At 49.8% G+C, this 26,352-nt stretch overlaps 1 protein-coding gene across 1 annotated transcript; it reads left to right on the top strand.

The window, feature by feature from the left end:
* RBSN (rabenosyn, RAB effector) lies at positions 1–24,457 on the top strand. The gene is made up of 12 exons (XM_074344270.1): positions 1–226; positions 2,167–2,483; positions 6,831–6,971; positions 9,035–9,135; positions 10,002–10,047; positions 10,165–10,326; positions 12,091–12,332; positions 13,574–13,644; positions 17,498–17,584; positions 18,417–18,519; positions 19,700–19,804; positions 20,470–24,457. The coding sequence occupies exons 2-12, from the start codon at positions 2,336–2,338 to the stop codon at positions 21,607–21,609; spliced, it is 2,346 nt and encodes a 781-aa protein (XP_074200371.1). The 5' UTR covers positions 1–226; positions 2,167–2,335; the 3' UTR covers positions 21,610–24,457.
* The last annotated feature ends 1,895 nt before the right edge of the window (positions 24,458–26,352 follow it).

Genomic DNA, 26,352 nt, shown 5'->3' with positions numbered 1-26,352 from the left:
CCGCCGCAGGCGCGCCTGCCGAGCGCCGAGCAGTCGATGGAGATGGCGGCCGCGCTTGTGTGAGGGACCGAGGAGGCCCAGAGCCTGGGTCCGAGAAGAGGACAGGCCTGCGCGCCCGCGGGAGCCCGGCGCGGTCCAGAGGGCCGGGCAGGCCTGCGGGGCGCGGCGCCGCTCTCCTCGGGAACGAGACGGGCGGACCGTGCGGCCGCGGGACCCGGGTGTTGTGGTGGGTGTGGCGCGCGCGGTGGGAGCCGCGGCTCTCGGGCCGCGTTTCGCTCGTGTGCCTGTGGTGCTTGGGCCCTGGCCGTGTGGTCGCGCGGGCCGTGTGAGCTGTGTTTGGTTCCGCGGCTGGGAGTGGGCATCGGGGGATCGTCTCCCGCGCGGTTGCGTCTGGGTCTCCGCTTGTGGGAGGTCGAGGCGTTTGGGTTCGCGGTTTGTGTGCAGTCGTCTGCGGTGTTTTGTGCGGCGTCTGTGAGGCTGTCATGTGTGCTCCGTGGGGATGAGCCTTTCCCGGCGCGCGTGACGATGCGACGTGTGCACGTCGTGTTGAGTTGAGCGGAGGGCGGCCGCAGGGTGTGCGGTCGCCGCGGCGTGTGTCCGGCGGCGCTCCCGCTGGACGGAGAGTGCAGGACATGGAGATTTTAATCTGGATTTTGGACATGATTTAGGGTGTGAGGAGCTTGCGTAGGTTACGAACGTGGAGCCTGGCTTGATGGTGTGTGGTGGATCTCTGGTTTGTGGTGGGTGTTTGGTTATACGATTTGAGTTCGTTCATTCATCCATCCGTTCATTCCCGAGTGGAGCGTTGCAGTGCGTTTCTCCGTGGTTGGTGCCAGGCACTGACCTCCCTGCTGGGGAACGTGGACATGGCCTCTGCCCTCACAGAGCTTGCAGGCTTATGAATTTACTTGCTTTGTGTACCTGTGATTATAGATTGAGGTCAGTGCTGTGAAGAGACGTCCAGGACTGTCCGACGGGAGAATGCCTCAAGGAAGGCATTTCCTTGAGGGAGTGAGGGTGCCTTGAGAGGTGGGCAGTGGTGTGGGTTGGATTTGCGGTTGGTAGGGCTGAGTGCGTGGGAAGGAAGGGGGCTCAGGTGAACCGCTGTCTGGGCAGGGGACGGGAGCTGCTATTTCCGTGACCATCTGGAAGAGAGGCTGAAATCTGCACGTATGTAGATTGAGCTTTTTAGCGGAGAAGGAAAACAGCGACCTGGCGTTTCATTTGTTTATTTTCTGGGTCACTGCCGCCCTTCAGATTTGGGAATGAGGCAGTCTCTCCTCCGTGGCCCTCTAAGCAGGGCCATCCAAAGCTCAAAGCTGAGGGTCATACACTCCCCTTCACTCTACTCTGGTTTGTGGCCTCACATTCTTGGGGAGAAATTTCTCTGTTGTGGGATGGTTTTGTCCGGATTCTCCCTATGACTGGGAGTCTTTCTAAGGTGACATTGGAAGTGACTTTGCCATGGCCCAATAAAACTGGAAATGTAACTTAGTAAGTCCTGAATTGTTTCAGCATCAAACCCTTTTACTTTTTGAAGCAGTGAGAACATTAGGCTTGCTGGCATATAAAACCTAGTAAGTTTATTGGAGAGAACGTACTCTACAAACATAGAGATCTTTCTTTTTGATCACTAGATTTCTGGTGCTCCTCCTTAGACTGAGATTGGGAGTTTGGTTTGGTTTTGATTTTTGGTTTTTAGGGCAGACTCTATCCCTTTTACGTCAGTGCATTTTTGACATAAGTGCAAGAGCTCAGTATATGTGGTTACAAAAATGATCAGGGTAAAGAGAGTCACATAAAACTTCTGCTTGATAACTACCTCGACATTTCCCCACCGGCTACCGTGGCATACAAATTATGAAGTCGGATCATTGGAATGAATTGCCTTGGTATTGTGTTTACTGTTGAAGTTGTGTTTTCCTTTCTTATCTTCAAGAATCTGTGCTTCCCCCTTCATTGAGTTGCCATTGTCCAGTGATGTTCTCACATCTTAGAAGGTTTTGTATTTTGGGCTAAGGATTTGAGAAAGCAGTTTGTGTTCTCATGCTTGCACTGAAAAACATTAAGTGCCCTTGCTGAATTGTGAGAAGAACAAAGAAAATTTTCAGTTGCTGCTAACTTGCCTGAATTGATTTTTTTTTCCCCTTGCTTTTCTTTCCTTAGGCCTTCTACTCCAGAGAGGAAGCCGCATCCGGGACCATGATGCCACTTCCCGTCACCTGTGTGCTGCTTGGTTAAGCTAGTCCTGTGGGAGCCCTGGTCCCTTGTGGAAGAATCAAGCTGACTCTTGGCATGAGGCCCCTGCCTTGCGGGGGCTGAGAGGGACCCTGCCATGGCGTCTCTGGATGACCCAGGGGAAGTGAGGGAGGGCTTCCTCTGCCCTTTGTGCCTGAAGGACCTGCAGTCTTTCTATCAGCTGCAGTCACACTATGAGGAAGAGCACTCTGGGGAAGACCGTGATGTCAAAGGGCAAATTAAAAGTAAGAGGCCAGGATTTTCTGCTTACCCCATTCTGTCATTGGGAACTTTAACTCATGGGGCGGTTTTCGTCAGCTCTCACATTGCCACCAGAGCATGATAAACAATAGTGAATTAATAGTAACAGTAGAGGACACATACCTAGTGCTTTCCATGAGCCAGATGTTGTTCAGAATCTTCCCATGTATTAACTTTGTTTTATCCTCACAGTAACTATGTGACTCTGAGCCCCATTTTACTGATGAGGATACTAGGCAGAGAGATTAGACACAGATAACTTGCCTTAAGTTACACAATGAAGTAGAGCCTGGCTTTTAACCTAGTAAGTGTAATTGCTGTCCTCTGCTGTCTCTTGCTAGACTATTTGAATTATCTAACTGCCAGCGTAAGAGCGTTCTGGGGCAGAATTCCTTTCCTTTGCTGTGTAAGTGGAGGCACGCTGTACACTCATTTACCCGTGACAAATTCAGGCCTTCCTGCCGTCCTTACTTCTTCAACTAGACCTTGTCCTCCCAGCCCAGGAAAAGGAAGGCATACTTGAAATGTAAGGAGAAAAACCCAAAAAGTTAAAACTTGGTTTTTGAGCTTCCAAAGACCCTCAGGTCCTGGAGGGTTGCAAAAATAATTTTGCAAAGTCATTTTGACTCTACAGAGTATTCACTTCCCAGACTTTAGATTCTGACTTCTGAGTACGATGCCGCTGCTCTGGAACTGCGTCTCCTAGTGATTCAGCTTAACGCCGGCAGCGTGTCTGAAGGCAGTGGGACTAAAAAGGTCTAATACTGTATCCACAGTTCTTTTTTGGGTGGCAGAGAAGGAATGATCATGTATTCCTAAGTGAACTTTGGCATCCACAGATGTGAGTCACATGTGAGTCACATGCTTCCTGTAATCAAATAGTCCCACTCCACATCTCACTTTTCAATTCAGAAAAAAAGAGTTGTTGAAAGTGCTAACCTTTATAACTTCTGTTAAAAACATGACAAAGTCAATCATTTTCAAACATCCTGAGGGCTGTGATGGACTAGGTGGCTTCTGGCTGTAGAGGCTAAAGCCGAGTCGTAACTCTTAGGAAGCAAAAAAAGAAAAAGAGAGAGAGAGATCTGTGTTCTTTCATATACATTGTTACTGCATTTGATCCCCCGACAACCCTGCAGGAAGATGTTGGTCTCATTTTACAAAGAAAAAGTGAGGCTCAGGGACGTGGAGTGACTTATCCAAGGGCACGTAGGAATCCACAGAGCTACGCCTTGACCCCATGTCCTCCATCACCTCTAAGCCTAGTGCTGCTCTTTGTGCGTGGCATCACTGATGAGGTGAGGCCGTGCATTCCAATCACAGCATGCACTGCAGCTGGAAATCTAACACAAAAATAAGCTGATTATCTAAGTGTCCTTTGGACAGCTGAAGGGCCTCCCTGATTTTCAGTGAGCGTCCAGTCTTAGTGTCACCTGAACTGACTCGTATACCGTGATTTCAGTAAGAATTTGATGCCAGTGGGTAGAGAGGTGAGAGAATGTCCTCACATTCCTGTGATGCTGACCCTTTTATTAGGGGAAAACGTGTAAGATTAGGGAATAACAGATATGGGAGTGTATTCAGAGAATACTAGAGTAGAAATCTTGTTCCTTGTGAAAGTAACTTGAGAGACTTCTCATGTGTTTTCCCCTCCATTTTCCCCCCATCTCTACCTCAGAAGAACTAAGAGATTGAGTTAAGCATTCCTTTAGTACTATTAATGATCATTTTTTCAGTCAGGAAGAAATTCTTGCTTGTGTTGCAGTTTTCTGTGTTTCAGAATCAGGAAAATAAAGTTTTGAAGGTTGACACTGAAGGTTTTTGAAGTGTCCTTTAAAAAGCAAATCACCTCTCCATTTGGTCTTCTGGTTCTTAGAAATCTTATGACATTGCTAGTTTCAGGCAAGTGAAATGTTAAAGCAAAAGAGTAAACCTTGGTATCAGATTTTGGGGCAGTTTAAAAAAGAAAATATAAACGTGTTACTACAAAAAAGTGGTCAGTGAGTTTGGGTCCCAGGCCTGGTTCAGCTTCAGTTTAGCACATTTACAGTACATAGAAGAAAATGTGGTTAAAATGAACTGTGGGTTTGTAGGCGTTTTAAAAAAACATATGGGATTATTCTTAATTGGCCCTCTCTTGAAGGACTACACCCACCCCAAAAGGTTGCCAGACGCCTTTCCTCTGCGTCCTAAAATGGTTAAATGGCGTGGCCTGTCTATTTAAGTCTACAGTTGATTCTTGTTTGCAAAAATGAATTTGTATTTGCTAACTCCAGTTTCCTGTCTGCTGAATTCTTTGTTTTCCTCTCCTATTGTTAAGAAAGACTAATTGTTTTAGAAGGTGTTGTTCAGTTCTGGTGGGCCTTATTTTTCCAGTTGGAGAACGCCATCCCAGAGTGACTTTCTAACAAAGGCGTATCTCTAACTGTATCAGTTTCACCCCCTGCCTAGCAGCCCCTCTATATCTGCATTTACCTAGATTTTTATTTTTTTATTTTTTGTGAGGGGGAGGTAATTAAGTTTATTTATTTTATTGCTTCTTAGTGGAGGTACCGGGGATTGAACCAGGACCTCCTGCATGCTAAGCAGGCACTCTTATCACTGAGCTATACCCTCCCCCCTGCATTTACCTAGATTTTTGAAAAGCTGTGGGGGTGTTTTTAACGTTAAGTGACAGAGCACGTCAAAATCATGAGAATTCCATGAAGTATTGATCTATTAAATGTAAAAGAAATTATATCATTTTGTATTAAATCTGATATTCTAGTGGCAGAAATGGATAGAAGTCACCTAGATTTAAGAACATTAATGAGAGAAACTTGGAACTGAGAATTTTTTTTCCTCACCAGTTGACTGTTGTTCCATTTTAACAGCAGGTCCTCTCACCTCAGTGTAGGTGGCTGAACCCCTGTTCTGCAAAGGCACAGATTTCAAATCGGTGCTGTCCGGGGAGAGCTGGAGCTCTCGTTTCAGATAAATGAGGTTTCCAGTTCCAGCCCTGCTGCCTGTAAGCTCTGTGATCTTGGGTGAAGTAGTTTCTCCCCCTCTTTGATGTCAGGTCCTCAGTTGTAAGGAGGGTTACCACCTGCATCATGCTGCTGTGGGCATGAACTGGCATCACGTATTTGATAGCGCTTTGCTTTGTGCCTGGTGCATACAAGGAATCAACCCAGGAAATGTCATGTTCTCTTCTTACCAAGTCTAGTTTTCTTTGTGTTATGTTGTAAGTTTTATATTCATTTCTTGAGGTTTTTTTGTCAGTATTCTAACACATGCATTCAGTAAGTGAGTGGAGGAAGAAGTCCATGTACAGTTGCGCATGATGGGGAACACCGTCTTGGGATGTTGGTTTGGCTGAATCCCATCCTATAGGTAAATGAGGAATGTTTACTCATGAGTCCCTAGGATAAGTGAATTAGTACTGTAGATTTGATAAAAAAAAAAACAAACAAACCCAGAAACCTTTTGTTTTAATTGAAGTGTCAATGAAAAATTACTCAGTAGATCTAAGAAAGAAATGGAAAATTTTATTCAAGCCAAAATGAGAATTATTACTTGGGAACAGCATCTCAGAAAGCTCTGAGAACTGTTCTGCCCATTAGAGTCAAGGCATAGTTAGAGATGTTTTCTTCAGGCACGTTAACAGTTTACACAATCCAGATCTAAGTGTCGTCATGGCTCCTTACAAGATCAAGAAGGAGTGTTACCTTTTAAGGAGCGTCTTGATGCCAGGAAAATGTTGCTCTTTATGGTTGAGCAGGTATTTCTGCTGGTGGAGGAGGTTTGGTCGACGCATTACGCAGATACTCCGGGCACAGTGCAGGGAGAGAGGAAGTCAAAGGGCAGAGAACATTTTTTATGTTTAAATTATTTTGTCATGCCATAAAATATGAGTTTTATTTCACAGAGGTATCTTTTACACATAAGTTTTTAAATGTACAATTCAGTCAGTTGAAAAATGTATGTACCCGTGTAACCACCTCTCCAATTAAGATAAAGAAAAAAACATTTCGATCACCCTCGTCCCCTCATTCAATTTGATTTAACCCTTCTGTTGGGCTCTTCAACATGGCAACGAGCAGTAATTTCGCTATGTATCGGCCACGTGAACCAACTTACTGCTAGGACTGACCGATTCATGGATTGCTCTGTGATATTTGTACTGAGGCGATTGTGTACTTGTCATTGCATTTTATTTAGGATCCAGAGTTTTCTTGAGCATTTTAAACAAAGCATAATTATTTCATCAACTCCTATGTTTTGAGATTTCTCTCAACTCTTTACTGGGTATTCTTCGTGGATTCATTTATGATTTTGTTCCATTTTTCAAGGTCTTGTCCAGAAGGCTTGGAAAGCAAAGAACAGGCTGTTGAAACGGGAAGGAGATGACCGAGCAGAGGCGGGGACCCAGGGATATGAGTCCTTCAGCTATGGAGGGGTTGACCCTTACCTGTGGGAGCCCCAGGAGCTTGGTAAGAAATTTGTTCGTTCATTCAGCAAATGTTTATTAAGCATCTGTATGTTTTAAGAGTTGGCTGAAGAGGCACCAGTAAACCAGAATGGCCTCAAGCTTCATGTGGACCTTGTGTCCTGGTGAGGGCAGAAAACAGACGAGAATGAGCCAGCACCTTCTCTGTTAGGCACTGCATTGAATGCTTTACAAGCGGACTCTTGTTTAGGCCTCCCAGCACTCCCTGGGGACCTGCCCAGGGTCAGACAGCTGGGAGACCCCGGTTGTGGGGAGGAGCCAGGTCTCTGTCATCAGCTCCGGCACCGTCCGCTGACTGGGGCTGTCTCTTCTCATGTAGACGTTACCAGCCTCGTAAGCACGGTTTGTGCAACTCAGTTTTCTGAAGCACGTAATTATAGTTTCATTTACTTACTTTCAAAATAATCATCTTTTTGGGGTGATGAAAATCTAAAACTTATTTTGGTGATGGTTATACAACCCTGTGAATATACTAAAAACCATTGAATTAGTTTGCTTTAAATGGTGAATTGTATGTATTTGAATGATAACTCAATAAAGCTTTTATCAAAAAGATCACACCACCCAGAGCTGAACTAGCTAATCCTACATGTCCTTGCACTGTTACATGATTGCAGTCATTAATATTTTCTGTCCATGCAATGGATAAATGATTGTTCCATGACAGTTTATTACACTTTGATATTCATTATCTTGTTCACCTTTCACAAGAGCCTTGTGTGGTGGAATGAGTTGTGAGGAAACAGGCTCTAAGAAGGGCAGTGATACTTACCTGGGCTCATCTACCATATGGTGCCGCTGCCGAATGTGTCTTCTTGCATGAGGAAAGTCCTAGAATTGCACTGTCCAATGTGACAGCTACTAACTGTATGTGACTACTTACATTTAAATAAATTAAAGTTAAGTAAAATTTAAAGTCAGTTCCATAACCACATTTTAAGTGCTCAAGCTCCACGTGTGGCTAGTGCCTACCGTATTGGAGAGTGGAAACATTTTCATCATGGCAGGAGAAAATGGCTTAAAAACAAGACCATACACATATAGTTATTAGTTACATATGAAAGACAATTAGTAACATGAAGGAGACATTTCAAGCATGTGAATTCTTACTAGCTTTTTGATAGCTTATTTCATGATTGCCATTGTTAAATTATCAGGGTGATTTTTCAGTTAAGTTGCCTGTTTCGGCAACTGAAGGAAGTCACAAATTGTGGATGGTCAAATGAATGGCAGATTTTAAAAGTCAGTGTTTATTGTCAGCCCTGAGAATTTGCAACTAAAATTTGATTAGAGTATGGCTAGGGAAGAAAAGGAAGAGAGGATGGTTAGGAGTGCAGCGGGTGAGAAACTCCGGATGAGGGAAGGTACATTGATGAGTAGGCTGTCATTGGAAGAAATGAGCTGAGTGCTGGGAGGGTTGGGGCACAGGGCCGGGTTTTCAGAAGAGGTGACACCGAGCGGGGATTTTCAGATACACTCAGACAACAGGCTACTAGAAGGATTGTTTAAATTTGATGAGAAACCATGTTGTACCAACTTTGGAAAGTAAAGAACAGTATGAGAGATTAAAAAAAAAAATCACCCATGATGTTACTGCCCTTTTTATTTAACACAAATTCATGTGCCAGGCAGTGTTCTGAGGATTTTATAAATTTTAACTCATTTAATCCTGAAAACAACCCTGTGGGGTAGGTACCCCTGTTTCCTCCACATTATAGATGCGTACTCCACATTACAGAGGGGTTGAGGGACTTGTCCAGGGTTGTACAATGAGTGGCAAAAATGAAACCGAGCGCAGGCTGGCTCCAGAGTCCAGGCTCGGTCCTCGAGGCCTTTCGTGCCATACTTTTTGGCCCTGAAGTAACCCTAGTTAACAACTTAGCAAATTTCCTTTCATTTGCTTTTCTAGTTTTAAAATTTTCAGTAAAACTCTAAAATCCTAGCATTTTTACTTGCTTTTGAAATTTGTTGAGGATAAGCAGCAGTTAGAGAGGCTCCCCCAGAGAAATGACGAGTCACTCGTCTCCCCTCCTTGCCTCCTTCTAGGTGCTGTGAGAAGCCACCTTTCCGACTTCAAAAAACACCGAGCTGCCAGAATTGACCATTATGTTGTTGAAGTCAATAAATTAATTATCAGGTTAGAGAAGGTAAATTTATTTGTTTTAAAACACTTTTTTTCTGCAAGTACAGATTTTCTGGGGGTGAAAAATTACCTTTCTGCAGCATGTGTCATATATATGGTATATGTCTGGTGTGGGCAGGGAAACGCCCCAGCAGGTGCAGAGGGTGTGGTGGACAGTTCCATCCTGGGCCCAGGTTGACGACTGGCCTCATATCCAGCTTCCCTTTTCCTTCCTATGACGCCCGCTTGGCTGCTGGAAAACCTTTATGCCTTCAGTCCTTTCCTGGCTGGGGTGTCCCGAGTACCATCATACAGTGGGGCAGACTGTGTGATACCATTTGATGGAAACAGAGAGCCTGGTGACCAGATGTGTGAGGAGTGCAGGGCCAGCGTGCAGTGTGGGAACCTCTTGTTCTGTGGAATGAGAGTGCGTCTTCAGTACCTTGATTGCTCTGTTTTACTTGGACCCTAGAAATGCTTGTTGCGTACAAGCCAGGCTGTGTGGTGCGCAACCACAGGTTCAGTTCTTGGCGTGTACCTTGTAGGGCAGAACTATGTGGCCAGTTTCATTGTCCGGGAGGACTGTGGAGAACTGGGGGGCCCTTGTTGCTTTCAGCAGCCATCCCACCCCATCCTCGCCCACCCCTGGTTGTTGCTTAAATGGGTAACTGACAATAAAGAGGTTGGAAATGGGTCGCGGGAAGGGAGGTGCCTTCTGAATGCCACGCGAATACTCTGTCCCCCTTGAAGTTGCGTCTGTGACCCTGGGCTTGGGGAGGATGGAGGAGACCTGAGAGGTGCGGGTGTGCTCATTCCCACTTGCTGCCTCCGCCTGGGGAAGGTGTGTGCGCCCCCAGACTAATTCTCCCGGCACCCTTTTCTCCCTGTCAGCTTACTGCGTTTGACAGAACAAATACCGAGTCTGCTAAGATCCGAGGTAACTCGAGAACTTTGCTCATTTCCCTCCCTTCTTCATCTTTCTGCCTGACCAGAGCTCTTTTTCAAAACAGCCTGCTCTTTTGTTTGTTTGGTTTTTATTGTGTTCTTCCCAAAGCAATAGAGAAGTCCGTGGTGCCTTGGGTCAACGACCAGGATGTCCCTTTCTGTCCAGACTGTGGGAACAAGTTCAGCATCCGTAACCGCCGCCACCACTGCCGCCTCTGTGGGTCTATCATGTGCAAGAAGTGCATGGAGCTCGTCAGCCTGCCCTTAGCACGTAGGTGATGTGGAGGGGGGCCCGGACCCTCCTCTCCTCTGAGACCGGCTTGCTTACTAATCCTCACTGGCTGACTTGGGGATTTTTTTGTTTAAATGAGTGGCCCTTCATTCATTTACTTGTTAATTCCCTGAAGCCCATTACAGCATAGGCACAGTGCGAGGGGCCAGGGATACAAAAGCCTGTAATGGGGTTGGCAAACTTTTCCCACAGAGGACCAGACAGCAAGTGTTTTAGGCTTTATAGACCATGTACGGTCTCTGACATTTCTTCTTTTTTAAACAGCCTTTTTGAAGTGTGAAAACCGCACTTACCTTGCAGGCCGTACAAAAACCAGCCGGACTTGCCCGCAGGCTGTTGTTTGCCCACCTCTGGTCTGTAGGCATCGTGCATTCCCCCAAGGGGTCCAGCGTCCAGCAGGGGATGCTCACAGTCACTTTATAAAGAGACAAGTATGACGGGAGGAACTGTCAGGCACGCAGCAGAGCTGACCAAATCTCTGTCAGCTCTGCTGGAAGGACAGGTGAGGCTTTGAGAGGAGACTGTAGGAGAGGGTCTTGAAAAATGAGCAGCGGGCTAGTCCTTTCCTGTGAGCAGAAAGTCACGAACAGCTCAGGGCCATGTGGAGCAGGCTGTCACGTCACAGTACGGGAGCCCCCGAGTGCTGTGGAGGCTGGAGAAGAGGGGGCGCGTGGATGCCCAGGGTTGGGAGGTGACACGTGAGGGGAGCCTTGCAGGATGACCGGGGCTGCAGGGAGGTGGGGAGGCGGGCGTCCTGAGTGCAGTGAAGAGCAGGTGCCCTGGCAGGGAACGTGGAAAGGCCAGGGAAGGTGAGTAGACCAGCTAGTACAGAGTCGGGGTGGGGGCAGGGGGAGCCCTGTTTGAGGATGTGGGAACGAGACTGCAGAGGTCAGGTGGAACCCGATGGTCCAGAACTTTGAATCTCAGCTGGTTCAAAGTTGCTAATTCTGGGACTCCCGGGTGGTTTGCGGCCCTAGAGAGTTCCGCTGACGCTGCAGGGTGTCTGGATGACATGGGAGAAGCAGATGTGTCCTCTGGCCAGCTCTGATGTCCTGCGGGCACACGTTGCCTCGACATGTTACCTTCTCCCCAGGACAACTGCTTGTCTCACCCAAAACTATAAGCTGTGCTTCGAGGGCACTCTTGGGCTAGTTAACTTACTGGGCAGCTGCTATGGGGCGGCGACCCTGGTGGAGATGTCGGGGTACAAGTCTAAAGAAGACAGTTCCCACCCGCGGAGTCGCAGATCCCTAGGGCAGCTGTCGCGCAGGGGGACAGTGGAAGGTGGGAGGTGGGGGTAACATGGTAGGAACTGAAATGAAGGGCAGACTTTTTGCCTTAAGGAACTGGGAAGAGCTCTCTGGAGGACGTGCTGTTGGAGCTGAGCTTTGGAAGGGGTGGGAGTGGGCGTTTGGGCATGGGGGAAGGTTGTGGAGGACAGTCCTGGGAGAGCCCAGCTTGTGCGTGAGGCACGTGGTAAACGAGGTGGGGCAGGAGGTGGTTAGACCAGGTTAGGAGTGGGCCTCGGAGCTTCCCAGACAGGCTGTCCTCGGCCGTCTGGCTCTTCCTGGCTGCGGTGGCGTCCGTCCCACCGCAGAGTCTGAGCCCAGGGAGCAGAGGTGCGGGTGCTTCTTGCCTGTAGGCAGAGCCTGCTCCCACTGCACTGACACCGTGGAGTCCGCAGGCGGTTGGGTGGTTGGAGGCTGCGGGCTCACTGCTGCCTGTCCCGTGCTGCTCTTACAGACAAGCTCACCAGTGCCAGCAAGGATTCCCTGAGCGCGCACACCAGCCCCAGCCAGTCGCCCAGCAGCGTCCATGGCTCCCGCCGGGGCAGCATCAGCAGCGTGAGCAGCGTGAGCTCTGTCCTGGACGAGAAGGACGACGAGCGGATCCGCTGCTGCACGCACTGCAAGGACACGCTGCTCAAGAGGGAGCAGCAGATGGACGAGAAGGAGCACACCCCCGACATTGTGAAGCTCTACGAGGTGACTCGCGGCGGCCTTGGCCTGCGCCACGGGCCTTGCCGTGTGCTCCCTGTGTGCCTACAGATCTGGAGATGCTTTGGGAAGCTGTTACTTTGAGTCATTTTTAGTTTCTGCCAGAGGGCACTGGCTGGGGCCCTGGATGAGTCACAGTCCCTGGGCATGTTGCAACAGACTTGTTCCCTCCCCTTCCTTGCCTTCTTGAAAGTGGGAGTTTGGAGGCCTCGGTGGCCCAGGGGTGGGAGGGGGAAGGGGGCTGCCGTGGGGTGTGGCCAGGTCCTGTGAGTGAGGGCAGACGCTGGGGCCGGTGGTGAACAGTGGGCCAGAAGAGTCCTGGGATGCTCACTTGGGAGTTTGAGAGGCTGCCCAGAGGCTTAGAGCTTCCCCTTTTAAGTCCATTCAAATATCTCAGTTCTCGTTACCACTAGCGACCCCAAAACGCCTTAAGTAGACCCTGTGTCAAAGGGACATAGCTGGTACAAGAACATGGGGTTTAGAGTCAGACCAGGAGTGAGCCTGGCTCAGCCTCCTGATGGCCAGGTGAGGCCTGCAGGCCGAGACGATGAGCCAGGTGGGGGGTGGGCAGGGAGCCGGTAGGAAATGGGAGGAGGAAGCCAGCCCAGACAGCGGAAGCAGCTTGTGCAAAACTGAGCAGAGGAGGAAGGTGCTGCTGTTTGATGATCACTGAGTGGTCACTGTTAGCAGTTCTGCAGGTCATAGAGGCTGTTTCTGGAATCAAGTGAAAATACTCAGGCTGCTAGAAATGGTGTTAAACCTTTGCTGAGCTGCAGACGTAGCCATTGTCCGTCCTTCACGTGGAGCTCGTGATCTGATAACTTGTTTTTGTAATGAGCTGCCATGCTTTTTGCTTCCACCTTTGTTGAAGTGATCCCCAGCAATGCCTTGTGCTGGTGTCTGGCGTCACCTGGCAGAGCAAGGATGTTGCAACTAGTTTCTTTTCTCTGCCTTGGTAAACTCGGATGACCCGTGTCCTGGAAGGCCTTGCTCCTCTCAAAAACAGCTGGTCAAAGTTCACCCTCACTGTCTTTCCTTCCTGCAAGATTTTCTGCTTGGTCTGTAAATCAGAAAATTGATAACAACAATCAAAACAAAAAAACACTCTCTGCATTTTTTTCATTTTAGGAAACTGCACATTTTAAACATCTCTGTTGATGCAGCATAACTTCTGGGTAGGCTTTTCTGTACCTTGAGAGCACAACTCACCTCTTCTTTTTTGTTCTTAGAAATTACGACTTTGCATGGAGAAAGTTGACCAAAAAGCTCCTGAATACATCAGGATGGCAGCCTCACTAAAGTAAGCTATTCCTCTCTGTTTTTCTCATTCACTGGTGACTGTTCTCTGGCATTTTAGGTCACTGCTTTAGTAGCTGAAAATGAAAGTCCTGAGTCTGGCCATGCTCTTCTCCTGCCACGGACCACAGAGACTCTTTATCATGTCTGTATTTCTGTGTGGTGCTCATTACAGTCCTGTGCAGTCGTGTTCAGGTGACCCCAGCTCTCTGGTTGAGCGTGTCTGGGAAGGGCCTCGGACGACGGGCACCCCTCCCAAGGGCCGCGTGCCTCATGCTCATGCCTGGGTAGATGCCACTTCAGGGTGACATTGAGATGTCAGGGCTGAGAACAGGCATTTCCTTTAGGGCAGGGGTTGGCAAACCTTGGCCTGCAGGCCAACTTTCGCCTATCATCTGCTTCTTTTTTTTTTTTAATTAAAAATTAATTTACACCCCATAAAATTCACCCTTTTGAAGTGTACAGTGGTTTTAGTACATCCGTCACATCACATGTAACACAACCATTCACAAGATTGTACAGCCATCACCACTGTCTTAATTCTGAAACATTTCCATCATCCTAATGAGAAACCCCAAACCCACCAGCAGTCACTGCCCTTTCTCCCCTTCCCTGGCAACCACTTGTCTACTTTCTGTCCAGAGTTGCCTGTTTTGGACATTTCATGAAGATAGAATCCTAAGTGTATGATCTGTTGTGTCTGGCTTCTTTCACATAGTGTAACATTTTCAGGAGTCACCCCTGCTGGAGTGTGTACCGGAGCTTCGTTCCCTTTGCATGAAGGCGTTGTGTGGGCTGGCCATGTTTGTTTATCCATTCTCCCTTGATGAACATGTCGGTTTTTCCCCTTATGGCTATTAGGAATAATGCCTCTATGAATATTCGTGTGCAGGTTTTTTTGTGGACATATTTTTAAATTTCTCTTGGGGATATACCTAGGAGTGGAGTTCTTGGGTCATATGGTAACTCTGTGTTTAACTTTCTGAGGTGTTGCCTGTTTTCCAAAATGACTGCACCACTTCACATTCCCACCAGTGTATGAGAGTTTCAGTTTCTCTGCATCCTCCCCAACACTTACTGTTGACACTTGTTTTTATAAATTAAATGTTACTGGAACATGGCCATGCCCATTTGTTTGGTTACTGTAGATTTTGCTGCAGAGTTAAATCGTTGGAACAGAGTCTGCGTGGCCTCCAAAACTGAAAATAATGATCTGGCTCTTGACAGAAAGCAACTGCCGGCCCTTTCTTAAGAGCACTGATCCTTCTGGAAGTTGGTGATGTGTGAGCTAGAATGCGCCACTGCTAGGACCAGACCCCGCACGCCTTTCCCGACCCGCAGAAAAGCAAATTACTCACGGTGTCCAGTGTTCTCACTTGGAGGATTGTCTTCCTTTACTTTAAGCCTGTGTTGCCCACCTGCCACCTCTGCAGTGATGTGTGGGGAGTTAGTACCTTGTTTGGAACTGACCTGTATTTTTACACGGACATTTACTGTAGCAATACTGTACAGTGGTCCCAAAAAACAAAGGGTGTAATCCTTCATGATGTCAGTGACCACATTCAAAGCCCACGGTGGGTGTCACATACAAAATAGTGAACTTTTTGTTTGTATAGTCCTTAAGGAGTTTCCTGACTTCTGACTCTGTAAACGTCTGACTTACAAAATATGAAAGGCTAAACCCAGTGGTCTATGGCAAGAACACCCCCTCCCCTGCATCTCTCCCTGCTTCTCTGGGGCTCTTCTTCCGTTCCCTGTTCCTCCCCAGTGCTTCCCAGCTTACAGGGAGGGAAGAGAGCTGGGAAAGGAATGGAAAAGAGGCAGGGAAGCTGTGTAGGCCCTGCCCCGCTTCCCCACGGCCCCAGCAGCAGACTGTGGGAGGAGAGGAATCCCTGTTTGTCGAGCCTTCTCCGCTACCACTGTCCTAGGCCAACCCCCTTCTAGCTGCCCCTGCCAGACCCCAGTCCTCTTTCCAGTCCTTTACCTAGGGCGTGGTTCTGAAGAACAGCAGGGAAAGGACACAGTTTCTTCTCCCCCTGCAGTTCGCTGAACAGTAATTCACTCAGTGAAGTATACTGCCCTTCCTGTGAGGAGGGTGGAGGCAGCAGCTGGGTGATTCTGGTGCAAACCTCCCTGACACGGAGAGCCCTTGGCTTGGAGCATCTGTCTTGTGCTTCTTTCCTCCCTGGAACTTCCTGGAGTCAGCACCGCCCCTCTCCACTCCCCTGCCTGTTGGTTTGAAATTAGAGCAGGACTACCTTCTACCTGGACGCCAGCAAGGAGGGCTCTGTCCCTGGCAGTTTGAGCTGGCTGCCAGCGTTTCCTCGTGACCTCGGGACACCCAGGGGCTCCTCTCCCCGAGCCCTGTTGGTTTTTTGTTTTGTGCCTCAGGCATGATTGTGGAGTAACGGGCTTCCCTACCAAGGGGGGACTGCCACTGCTGAGCACGTTTCCAGGTGTGTAGCTCCTGCTTCTCCAAAGACCAGTTCTCAAGGGCTTTACGTCAGAGCATTGCATTCTGTCACTCATTCATTCAGTGGATAGTCATCGAGCATTGGTTACTTGCCGAGCGCTGCTCTGGGTGCCGGGGCTGCAGTGGTGGACAGTGAGGACAGCTCACTCTCGTGGGCTTCAGTGTGGTGGGAGCGCAGACCATAACCAGGTGCTCAGGTAACGAAGGAGAGCGTCAGCCGGGCGTGCTGGGTGCCCCGAGGGACAGACAGCTGGCTGATGTGACTGTGACCAGGGCAGTGCTTGTAGATTTGGGCCGCTCTTGCCACATTCCACGTGACTCGGTGACGTCAAGACAAAGTGTGAGTCTTCTCAGTTCTGGTCTGATGTTCTTTTTGCAAACCGTGCAGTTAGAGATGATGAAATGACTTTGCTGAACCCTCAGGTCACAGCACACACTAAGATTTCTCCAGCTGGGCCTGCCTTGTAGATGGGAAGATAGGTAAACGCGGCCGTTCTTTCTGCTTATGAACTGAAATTGCTGCTGCCTCAGGAAGGGAGCTGAGTGGCCATCGCTGAGGCTGGACTAATAGCTGAGAGATCGTCTGAAATGTTTCTCGTCGCAGTAAACACTGATTAAGCCTGTCCCATGTGCTAGTTACTAGAGATATAAAAATGAAAAGCCCTAATCACTGTACTTGGAATTCAGCAGTCTGGTGGGAGTGGCAGACTTGTAAATGAACCCTTCTGAGATCACATGATAATTGCTGCTGTTCCTCTGAGGCTGGGGTCAGCCGCCTCTGGCCTGCCCTGAGGTCCTCCTCCAGCCTGGGCAGAGTCACTCCCTCTCACCTCCTTTCTTGAGTTGGAGTCCAAGTGCTTTTCTCATCCAGGGAGCATCTGCTCACGAGGCCCAGAAGCACGGGCACCTGGCGCGGCGCGCTGCAGGCTGAGGCCCGGATTCCTCGCTCCGCGCTCGCACTGTCCCTCTTCTCCCTGGGCAGTCTTTGGGTGAGAAGAGCCGTGCGCCTTCTCTGACGTAGTGTGACCAGCTCACTTAGTAACCACTTCATGCATCTCGCTAGGTGCAGTGAAGCTGTTCGGGGAGATTAGGCTGGAGTACAGTCTGTCACGTTCATTTTGGCGACGAGCTTAGGAGCTGGACCTCATAGGCCTTGGCGCCAGTGTGCCCCTGCGGTGCCTGCAAAGTGCAAGCAACTTCCAGTTGATTAGCACTTACATTTTGAAAAGGAATGAGCACTGTGTTATACACAAGAGTCTGAAATGCTATTTGGAAAGAACTGCCTCCCCTTTTGTGAGCCCCAAACCTTCAGAGTCCTTTTACACCACAGTCTTCATTCAGCGCGATGGAGCTTAGATCAGACATCTCCGTGATTTCTCCCTAGTGCCGGTGAGACGACCTACAGTCTGGAACATGCCAGTGACCTTCGCATGGAAGTTCAGAGAGTGTATGAGCTCATAGACGCTTTAAGGTGAGGTCTGTTAGGTGATGGCTTCCCCGCTGCCCTGAGTGAAGGTGGGTGGCTAGCGGACCTGAGCTTACCCAGTCCTGGTGCCAGAGGGTCTGTGTGAGGAGGAGGCTGCCACATCTCAGTAGCTCCTGGTTGAGGATTCCTAAAGGAATAGGAGCTGATTATCGACACTAGCCATGTGCTAGCCACTGGCTGTTTCCACACAGAGCAGCTCCTTTATTCTACCAAAGCTACCCTGGGGGTAGGGATTAACACCCCCATTTTATAGGTGAGAAGATGCACCACAGCTCGCACAAGTGCTGGAGCCACAATGGAAACCCAGATTCTTTCTTGAAGTTGACCTCTGCTTTTTAACCGTGGACTGTTGGGTCAGACCAGCCCTTTGCAGCCTAGGAAGTACAGTGACTCAGAGAACAGAGATGTGGAATCCTTGTCCATCGTGCATGCAGCACTGGCTATATAATATGCAGAGCCTGGTGCAAAATGAAAATGCAAGTACCTTGTTCAAAATTATTGAGAATTGTAAGACAGTGATAGCAGAGTATTAAACTAAGCGCAGGGCTCTTCTGCTGCTCAGGTCAGCCACCCACACAGCTGGCCCTGCACCGGGGGCTCAGTGTCTCGATGGCTGAGTGTCCTTCACCCCGTGCTTGTTAGGGGCTCTGGGTACAACCAATGGGTAAGAAACGGGCTTCACCTTCAAGGACACCTCAGTGGAGTCTAACCCATCTCTCCACAAATGTTGCCGGCGTGCAGGCCTGGCAGCCAGCGACTTTTCATCCGTTTCGGAGGCTGCAGCGCTTGTTGCGTTGATGTGTTTGTTCCGATTCAGTAAGAAGATCTTAACCTTAGACTTGAAGCAGGACCCTCCGCCACATCCAAACACTTTGCGGCTGCAGAGGATGATCAGATACTCAGCCACACTCTTCGTGCAGGTAAAGCTGTCCCGGGCGGCAGAGGTGCACCTCCCTGCTCTTCTGTCACCCAGAAGCTGATGGCTTCTTTATTTTCTGTTTGTACACTTATTACTTTATAAAATTAAGAATGTATTATGCCACATTCAGAGAAAAATCTGGATTTCAAAGAAAATACTCCTTTTAGTTCTGTGTCCCTAATATCATCATCATTCTGACATATTTCCTTTTTTATTCCTTTTGCATTGGCTGTAAAAGTATTTATAATTAGTGCATGTTTGCCAATTTCTTTCTTTTTGTTTTATTGCTGAATTTTATATCATAAGCACTTTTTAATATAGCCCTCAATAGCTCTTGTTTGAATGGCTACAGGATGCTGCTTTGACTGGGTACATGGTCCTTATTTAACCACCCCCTTTCACTGGGCACTGACGGATCCCATTTTTTGCTGTTGTGAGTATTGATGGACACACCTGCACGCAGCATTTCCTCCTGGGGATGAGCTCCTACAGGACTCTTCCTGGGCTGCTGCTTGGGAGGAAGCAGCTGCTTGTGCAAGGGCAGACTGGACCTAGGTGGTTGGATCCGAGTTGTTTGTACCTAGAAAGCCCTCTTGAGAGTCAGAGTCATGCCCCCTGGGCTCCTGACAGAGGGCTCCAACAGTCCTGTTGGTGTAGTTTTACAACACCATGATGCAGAGAATTAGGCACTTCCTCCTCTTGATGTGTGACTGCATTTCCTGGTCATCAGTGAGTTCCTGTGTGTGCCAGGCAGTGTTCCAGGTGTGGGCGTCCTGTGAGCAAAGACAAACATTCCTGTTCTCATCAAGCTTATAAAGAGGGAGAGACAAGAAACAACTGAAATACATAGCTTATCAGACAGTGAGAAGGGCTGTGAGAAATGGAAAGAGGGAAGGGGCAGGGCTCGGATGGAGGCTCAGGAGTGTGGACAGGGCGGCCGGAGAGGGCCTCGCTGAGAGGTGAGTAACTGGGAGGTCTGGTGCTGAGCATCCCGTAGGGCGAAGGCCGGCCCGTCTGGAAGTCAGCTCTGGCCAGTTTCGGGGTGAGGTCCTTTCCTGCTACTGCTGATGAACGTGCCTGTGCTGGGGGGAGCGGCTTAGCGCAAGTGGGCTCTCACTGTAGAGGGTCAGGCTCGTTTCCTGAAGGGCTTTCAGTGTAAAATTGTCTGTGACTCCCTGCAGGAAAAATTGCTTGGTTTGATGTCGCTGCCAACCAAAGAGCAGTTTGAGGAACTGAAGAAGAAAAGGAAGCAGGAACTGGAGAGGAAGAGGATCCTGGAGAGGGAGGTGAGGGAAGCACGGGGCGGGCGTCCGGATGCTTCCGCGCAGCCGCTGTGATCAGAGAGGCCCCTAAAGGCCTCCCTCCCGTGAGGCTGTCCTAAGTCAGAACCGCTCACTCTCTAGTTTGCATTTGCCTTCTGTTCTGTTCTGGCCTCACTCTCATCTTTAGAAACCAGAATAATTGTTTTTCTACCCAGGTCCTAGTTCTCTTGCAGAGGTTCTGCTGATTTTCTCCTGGGCAGAACACCTCGGAGATGGGCACCCCTCCCTCCAGCTCAGGCTGAGGGGCCCAGACACCAGGCAGTTCTTTGCAGAGCACTTTGGGACGAGCAGAGTAACACGTGTGTTCGTGGGAGATTCTGGTGTAGAGGAGGGGTAACAGACCTCAGAGCTTTAAGGCAAGTGTAAGGCCAGGGAATCTAAGGCTGAGAAATGCTTATCCCTTAACTAATTGTTACTCATTATTTTATTCTTGAAAATCAGGGTTTGCCCCTCCTTTCCTTCCGATAAAAAAGCATGATTTGATTTTAGCAGTTGGATATCTTAGTCCTGAGGTGAGGAGTTGGAGTCCCACTGGTGCAGGGATATTGGGACCGCAGAGGGTGTCTGGCAATGTGGCTGTTGTTGGCCTGGTGACCATGTTCTTCTGTATGGCTTTGGTTTCTTCCTAGGCTGCCCTGGAATCCCAGCGAAGGCTTGAGGAAAGGCGGAGTGACCTGGCGTCTCGTGCGACCAATGGGGAGGTGGCGTCCCTTCGCAGGGGCCCTGCCCCTCTGAGAAAGGCTGAGGGCTGGCTCCCGCTGTCCGGAGGTCAGAGGCAGAGTGAGGACTCGGACCCCCTCCTCCAGCAGATCCACAACATCACATCATTTATCAGGCAGGCTAAGGCTGCCAGCCGGACAGATGAAGTGCGCACCCTGCAGGAGAACCTGCGCCAACTGCAGGACGAGTATGACCAACAGCAGACAGAGAAGGCCATTGAGCTGTCCCGGAGGCAGGCCGAGGAGGAGGACCTGCAGCGGGAACAGCTGCAGATGCTGCGGGAGCGGGAGCGAGAAAGGGAGCAGTTCCAGGCAGCATCCCTGCACACGCGGACTCGGTCCCTGGACTTCCGAGACAGCAGGCCCTTTCAGCTGGAGCCAGGCAGAGAGCCTCGCACCCACCTGGCTCATGCTTTGGATCTGGGCTCTTCCCCAGTTCCGGGCAGTGCAGCCCACAAGACCCCTTCACCCAGCTCAGCTCTGGAGCCCAGCAGAGTGTGGTCTGGGCCCCCGGTGCTCGGCCCAGGGTTCCTCCCCCAGAGCATCACATCACAGCACAGTGAGGTGCCCTCCCTGAATCCCTTTGACGAGGAAGACCTCTGCAGCCCCGCGGCAGAGGGCGCGGCCAGCCCTCCTGCGGCAGAGCCTCCCTGCGACTCTGCAGTCCGTGCCCACAAAGAATACAATCCTTTTGAGGAAGAGGAAGAAGAGGCAGTGGTGGGGAATCCCTTCACTGACCCAGACAGCTCGGTCCCCAGTCCCTTCGACGAGGAAGATGAGTGTCCCCATCAGAGGCCCTCAGGTCCCCCTGTTCCTGGCAACCCCTTCGAGGAGGCCCCGGGTACCAACCCCTTCGAGGTGGACGGCGACAGTGGGCGGGAGGGCGAGGAGCCCATAGAGGAGGAGCTCCTCCTCCAGCAGATCGACAACATCAAGGCGTACATCTTTGACGCCAAGCAGTGCGGCCGCCTGGACGAGGTGGAGGTGCTGACGGAGAATCTGAGGGAGCTGAAGCGCACCCTGGCCAGACAGAAGGGGGGCGCCCACTGACCATAGTGGGCAGGGCACCCACTGACTGTGGACTGTGGTGGCGCAGGGCACCCACTGACCACTGACCGTGGTGGGTGGGGCACTCACTGACCGCAAACCATAGATGGCAGGGCGTCCACTGACCATGGACTGTGGCAGGCAGGGTGCCCCTGGGGCTGGTGGGAGCCAGGGCAGCGGCAGGGACGGCTGCTGGGGTTGATGCGGAAGGAAGAGGGGCCAGAATGAAGGCACACGCAGGTTGTGGGGAGGAATCTGCTGTTTCGTGCTGTGCACTTGGAGCTTCTTCCACGGCAGTTGAATAATAAAATGGGAGCTAAAACAGGAAGAATCAGCATTCATTTGCTGTTTTTTCCTGTTCATTTTTTTTTTTTTTTTTTTGATGTTGTTAAATTGGGTTTTCCCTTTAGAAGGGACTTTGAATCTTCACTGCCCAGATGCAACGAAGTGCAGTTCTGTTGGGCCCTGGGCAGAAATGGCTGCCCTGCGCCTCGTGCGTCCATTTGCTGCCACCTGGTGTTTGGTCATTATGCAGTATTATAGGGCAGCCTTACAGGGGCCCTTCTTTTAGGCAAGACAGATGAGATAGACTCCTTTAAATCTCCCTTGGCGCTGGCAGGTCTGTCCCTGTCACCTGGGCGCCCTCTGCCCTGCTGGGCACGTCCTGCCTGTGCAGTGGAAGGGCAGGTTATTGCTCTGAAGGCAGTGGTTTAGACCCAGGAGAGCCCAGCATCTCTTTTTAAGAGGGGGTGATGGGGGTTTCCACCCGATGGGGGTCTGTTTCCTACTCACTTTGCATCCTTACTTGTTTCTCCCAGTGCGGGGCTATCACTGTGAGTCTCATGAGCTTTCTAGAAAACAGGAGGGGTTCACCTTTTGGTTGATCGAGGTAGTATAATTTGGGAGAAGAGCCAGAGTGTCGTTCTGTGGAACTGAATGACGGCTGGGACAGTTGTCTGTCCCTGGAGAAAGCTCCCTCTAGAGCTCTGGCAAAATTACTCTGACCTGGGCTTTTTCCAAAGGCCCAGTCTGTGGTCTAGGAACTGGTGACAGGAAGCGTTTGTGGAATGTGGTCAGAAGAGCTGGAGCTTCCCGGAGTTAGAAGGTGAATTAAAACAACTTCCGAGGCGAGCTGACAAGCCATCTTCCCTTTTGGTTCATCTTGTCCTGCCCTTGGCCCTGGTGAGATATGTTCTTACCCATGTTTAGTATTAAGAATCTGAAATGTTTGAAGGAGGCACAAGCTGGGCTCATTCTGGCAGAACTGCAGTACTTGAACTTCATCAATTAAGGGCAAAAAGGGAAATTGTTAATTAAGCTCTGGTGCTTAGGTTCACAGAAACATAGCCCTTAAGTGATGTCTGATGTTATGATAACCCAAGTGTGCTCAGCTCGGGTAGAGTTCCTGCAGTTACGCTTGTTAATTAATGAACAGTAACTTACCACTAGTCACTTTATGCCCCTTTAACTCTGGGTCATGCTCTCCCTGGTTACTGGTGTGAGAGCTGAAATTCGTGTTGTTACATTCTGGGGAGACCCCTGTTGATGTTGGGAGTGTCTGAAAAACTGTGTGGTGTAAAAGTAATCTGTATTTGTATTAACACTATTCACATTTCTTTGGCACCTGCTGGATCTTTGGGCTGAATGATAGGGTCCTGTACAGGGCCACAGGAATGGGGAGTGGGTGGTGGAGGACCCCTGGAACTTGGGTTCTTTTCCCAGAGGACTGTGAATGGGTTACTAAGGTCTGCCGGTTGCCAGGCTCACTGACTGTCATAGTTTTGGGAAGTCAGCAGTCAGGCATCTAAAATGTTGCCAGCTGCAGGCATCTTTTCTTCCTCAAGCCCTTCGTGCTGTGGCTCTGGAGGGACTTCCAGATAGCTGCATGCTCCTCCCTGCTCAGCCTGTCATTTCTCTCTGACTGGAGAGAAGGAAGCTCCCTGCACTGAAAGCAGGTATTTCTAGAAGCTGTACGCTGCTCTCCCTCATGATGACTTTTCCAATGAGAGTCTCTCTCAGTCAGCTGGTGGTTTCAAGTAAGACTAGTTTACTAACTATACCCCTTTCCTGAAATCAACAGCAGGTGGCGATCTGTAAGTAGCTAAGAGCACAGAACCACACACATAGTAAACATGTTTTTAAATTTAAAAATCACTGAATATACTAAAACAAACTAAAGCCCTCTGATGTGATTGGATTCTTCCGTGGCTTTATTCCCCCATAATCACAGACACGACAGGAGTTAGAATTCTCTACCCCTCAGCTGTACCAGTTCTCAGAATTCACACGGGCACAAAGTTGGATTTACAGAGATGGGTTAATGTCAGGGGAAAGACAGCCCATGAATTGAAATCACAGCTTCAAGTTCTTACCTCGTGTGAATATTTCACCCATCCTGCAGTCCTTCAAGGCAAACAGCTCCATCTCGTCAGAAAATGAGCGAGTCCTTGATGTGACGTTGGCAGAAGTCCCCAGACACGGGTCATGTATGGAAGAGACTTTGGGGGATTCAGACATCACACGAAGCTGGCTTTTCCCTTTTATGCCTTGTGTTTCTCCCCGGCTAATACACTACGGACACTTACTCATTATACTTAGAACTCAGCGTGTTTCTGCTGTTCAGGTGCTGAAGTGCACCCAGGTCGTCAAGAGCCACCTGCTAGCTTGGGCACTGGCATATTGAGGTGACGGGACTTGAGTTACGAAGCTGGTGTGTGCGCCAGGTCACAGACTGCGGTAGCAGGTTGCGCTGGCCGTCTGACAGCGACAGGCTGAGGGTTACGATTTGCATGCACTACTCTGGGGCCTTGTATTGGAACCTTTTTAAAAAATAAAATAGTATCCGTTAGTGTTTGGGGGTGTGTGTGTGTATGTGCACACCTGTTGTGAGGCTCAGCAGATAACATCCCTCCCCGCCTTCCTTCCTCACCATCTGGTATCAGAAGACAGCCCCAGCTCCTGTGTTACCTGTGTGCTTAGGGCCTCTGGACAAAGTCAAGGTCGCTGGGCTCCTAACGGGGTACGTGGGGTTCAGGTTCTGCCCTTGCCCTGTTACTCCTGCAGTGCTGATAACATGATCCGTCTCCCACAGGCAAGTGCAGCACCCTTTGAGGTGGTGACTCAGGTACTCAGCTGACACACGAAGGAACAGGTTGAGAGAGGTGAGCCGGGGCAGGGGGGGGGGCGCGCGGAGCCAGTCGGTGGTGGAAGGAGGGTGTAGCGTTCCCGCCTGAGGGTAAGCACGCTCAGGGTTACACCGCTGGGCTTGCAGCCCAGGTCTGGTCTCCCTGACTCCAGAACCCACGCGGCCCCAGCCTGCCGTGCGTGCGGACATTCAGGTTTCTAACGTGGGGTACGAGGTTTCATCCACAGGAAGCACCTCCTCTGAACTTGAAGGTCAAAAGCCCTTCTGCCTAAAATGCTTCAGTAGCCTAGCATGGTTTTAAGAAATACTTTGGAAAGGACTTCTGGCTTCCGCTCAGGCACACAGAGAGTTTGGAAGTTGTCACTCCTGTCCTTACAACAAGGAAAAGCTGGGTAAACTCAAAATCAATGACTTTCTGGACCCATCAGAGAACTGAGTTTGCAGGACCTACTGCCCCCTAGAAACCTGGAGAGGGGCGCAGTCACCGGCAAGAGCTGCTCACCCGCAGCAGAAGCAGCCGGAGCCAGCACTGGTAGGAGCCGGGATGTGTCCCTGGAGGCCGAGTGCGGACTCACGGGAGTGAGAAACCCTGGGGCCACAGCCTAAGGGACACCCCACATTCTTACGGGTTTTATCTCCAGGGACCTCGCCTGGTGTTCACAGGTAATTGCTCTAGCTGGGGGAGAGGAAGAGTAACCTTTATAAAATAAACTCAGAGCATTCTCCGTAACAAAGGCCTAGGGATGGGGGTGGGAGACTGACCCGAGTCTGACCCCACCTGGGGGAGGGCATGCCTACCACTCCAGCACCTCCATTCCAGCCTTACTGTCTCATCCAGGCGTGGGGAGGGTACTTTTCTGTACATTTGACTACTGACACACTTCTGACACTAAATGTGTGTGTGGAGAGGGTTCCACACTGACCAGTTCTCTGACGCCAGTTGGTTGTCCTACAATTCAGTTCTGACACTACCTGGAGTTAGCACCAGATCCCACACGTTAAGGGCTCAGTCCCTCAAGACCGTCTCTCCAGATGCCAGTCACAAGTGCAGGCCTCTGGTACTTCCGAACTTCTGTGAATCGGGTTTCTACAATCCCTCCCATGGTTTTAATAATTTGCTGTAATGGCTCAGAGAACTCAGGGAAACAGTTTACTTACTAGATTATTGGTTTTTCAGAAAAGAATGCAACTTAGGGACAGCTGGATGGAAGAGATGTGTAGGGCAAGGTGTGGAGAGGGGTGTGGGGCTCCCGTGCGCTCTCTGGGCAGGTCACCCCAGCACCGTGGTGTGCTCACCCATCTGGAAGCTCTCCCAGTCCCTCGGGTGGGGTTTTTTAAATGGACGCTTTATTACACAGGCATGATTGATTAAATCTTTAAGCCACTAGTGATTAACTCAACCCTCAGCCCCATCACCTTGGAGGTCAGAGGATAAGGAGGTAGGGCTGAAAGTTCCAACCCTCTAATCATTTAGTTCCCCTGGCAACAAGCCCCCCTTAGGGGCTTTCTAAGAGTCAGCTCATTAACACAAACTCTGGTGATACTGAAAGGGGCTTGATGTGAACAACAAAAGCTACTCCTTTATCTTTCCAGGGCTATTT

The sequence above is a fragment of the Camelus bactrianus genome, chromosome 17 (assembly GCF_048773025.1).
Source record: "Camelus bactrianus isolate YW-2024 breed Bactrian camel chromosome 17, ASM4877302v1, whole genome shotgun sequence".
NCBI classification, from domain to species: domain Eukaryota; kingdom Metazoa; phylum Chordata; class Mammalia; order Artiodactyla; family Camelidae; genus Camelus; species Camelus bactrianus.
Note: the sequence above shows the minus strand (reverse complement) of the source record. Positions and strands in the feature narration are given on the sequence as shown.

Bases quoted from the DNA above. Each gene is read 5' to 3' on its own strand.
- RBSN (XM_074344270.1), top strand. From the start codon at position 2,336: ATGGCGTCTCTGGATGACCCAGGGGAAGTGAGGGAGGGCTTCCTCTGC. The intron at 9,136-10,001 runs GTAAATTTATTT...TCTCCCTGTCAG, and splicing joins TAATTATCAGGTTAGAGAAG to CTTACTGCGTTTGACAGAAC. The intron at 10,048-10,164 runs GTAACTCGAGAA...TTCTTCCCAAAG, and splicing joins CGAGTCTGCTAAGATCCGAG to CAATAGAGAAGTCCGTGGTG.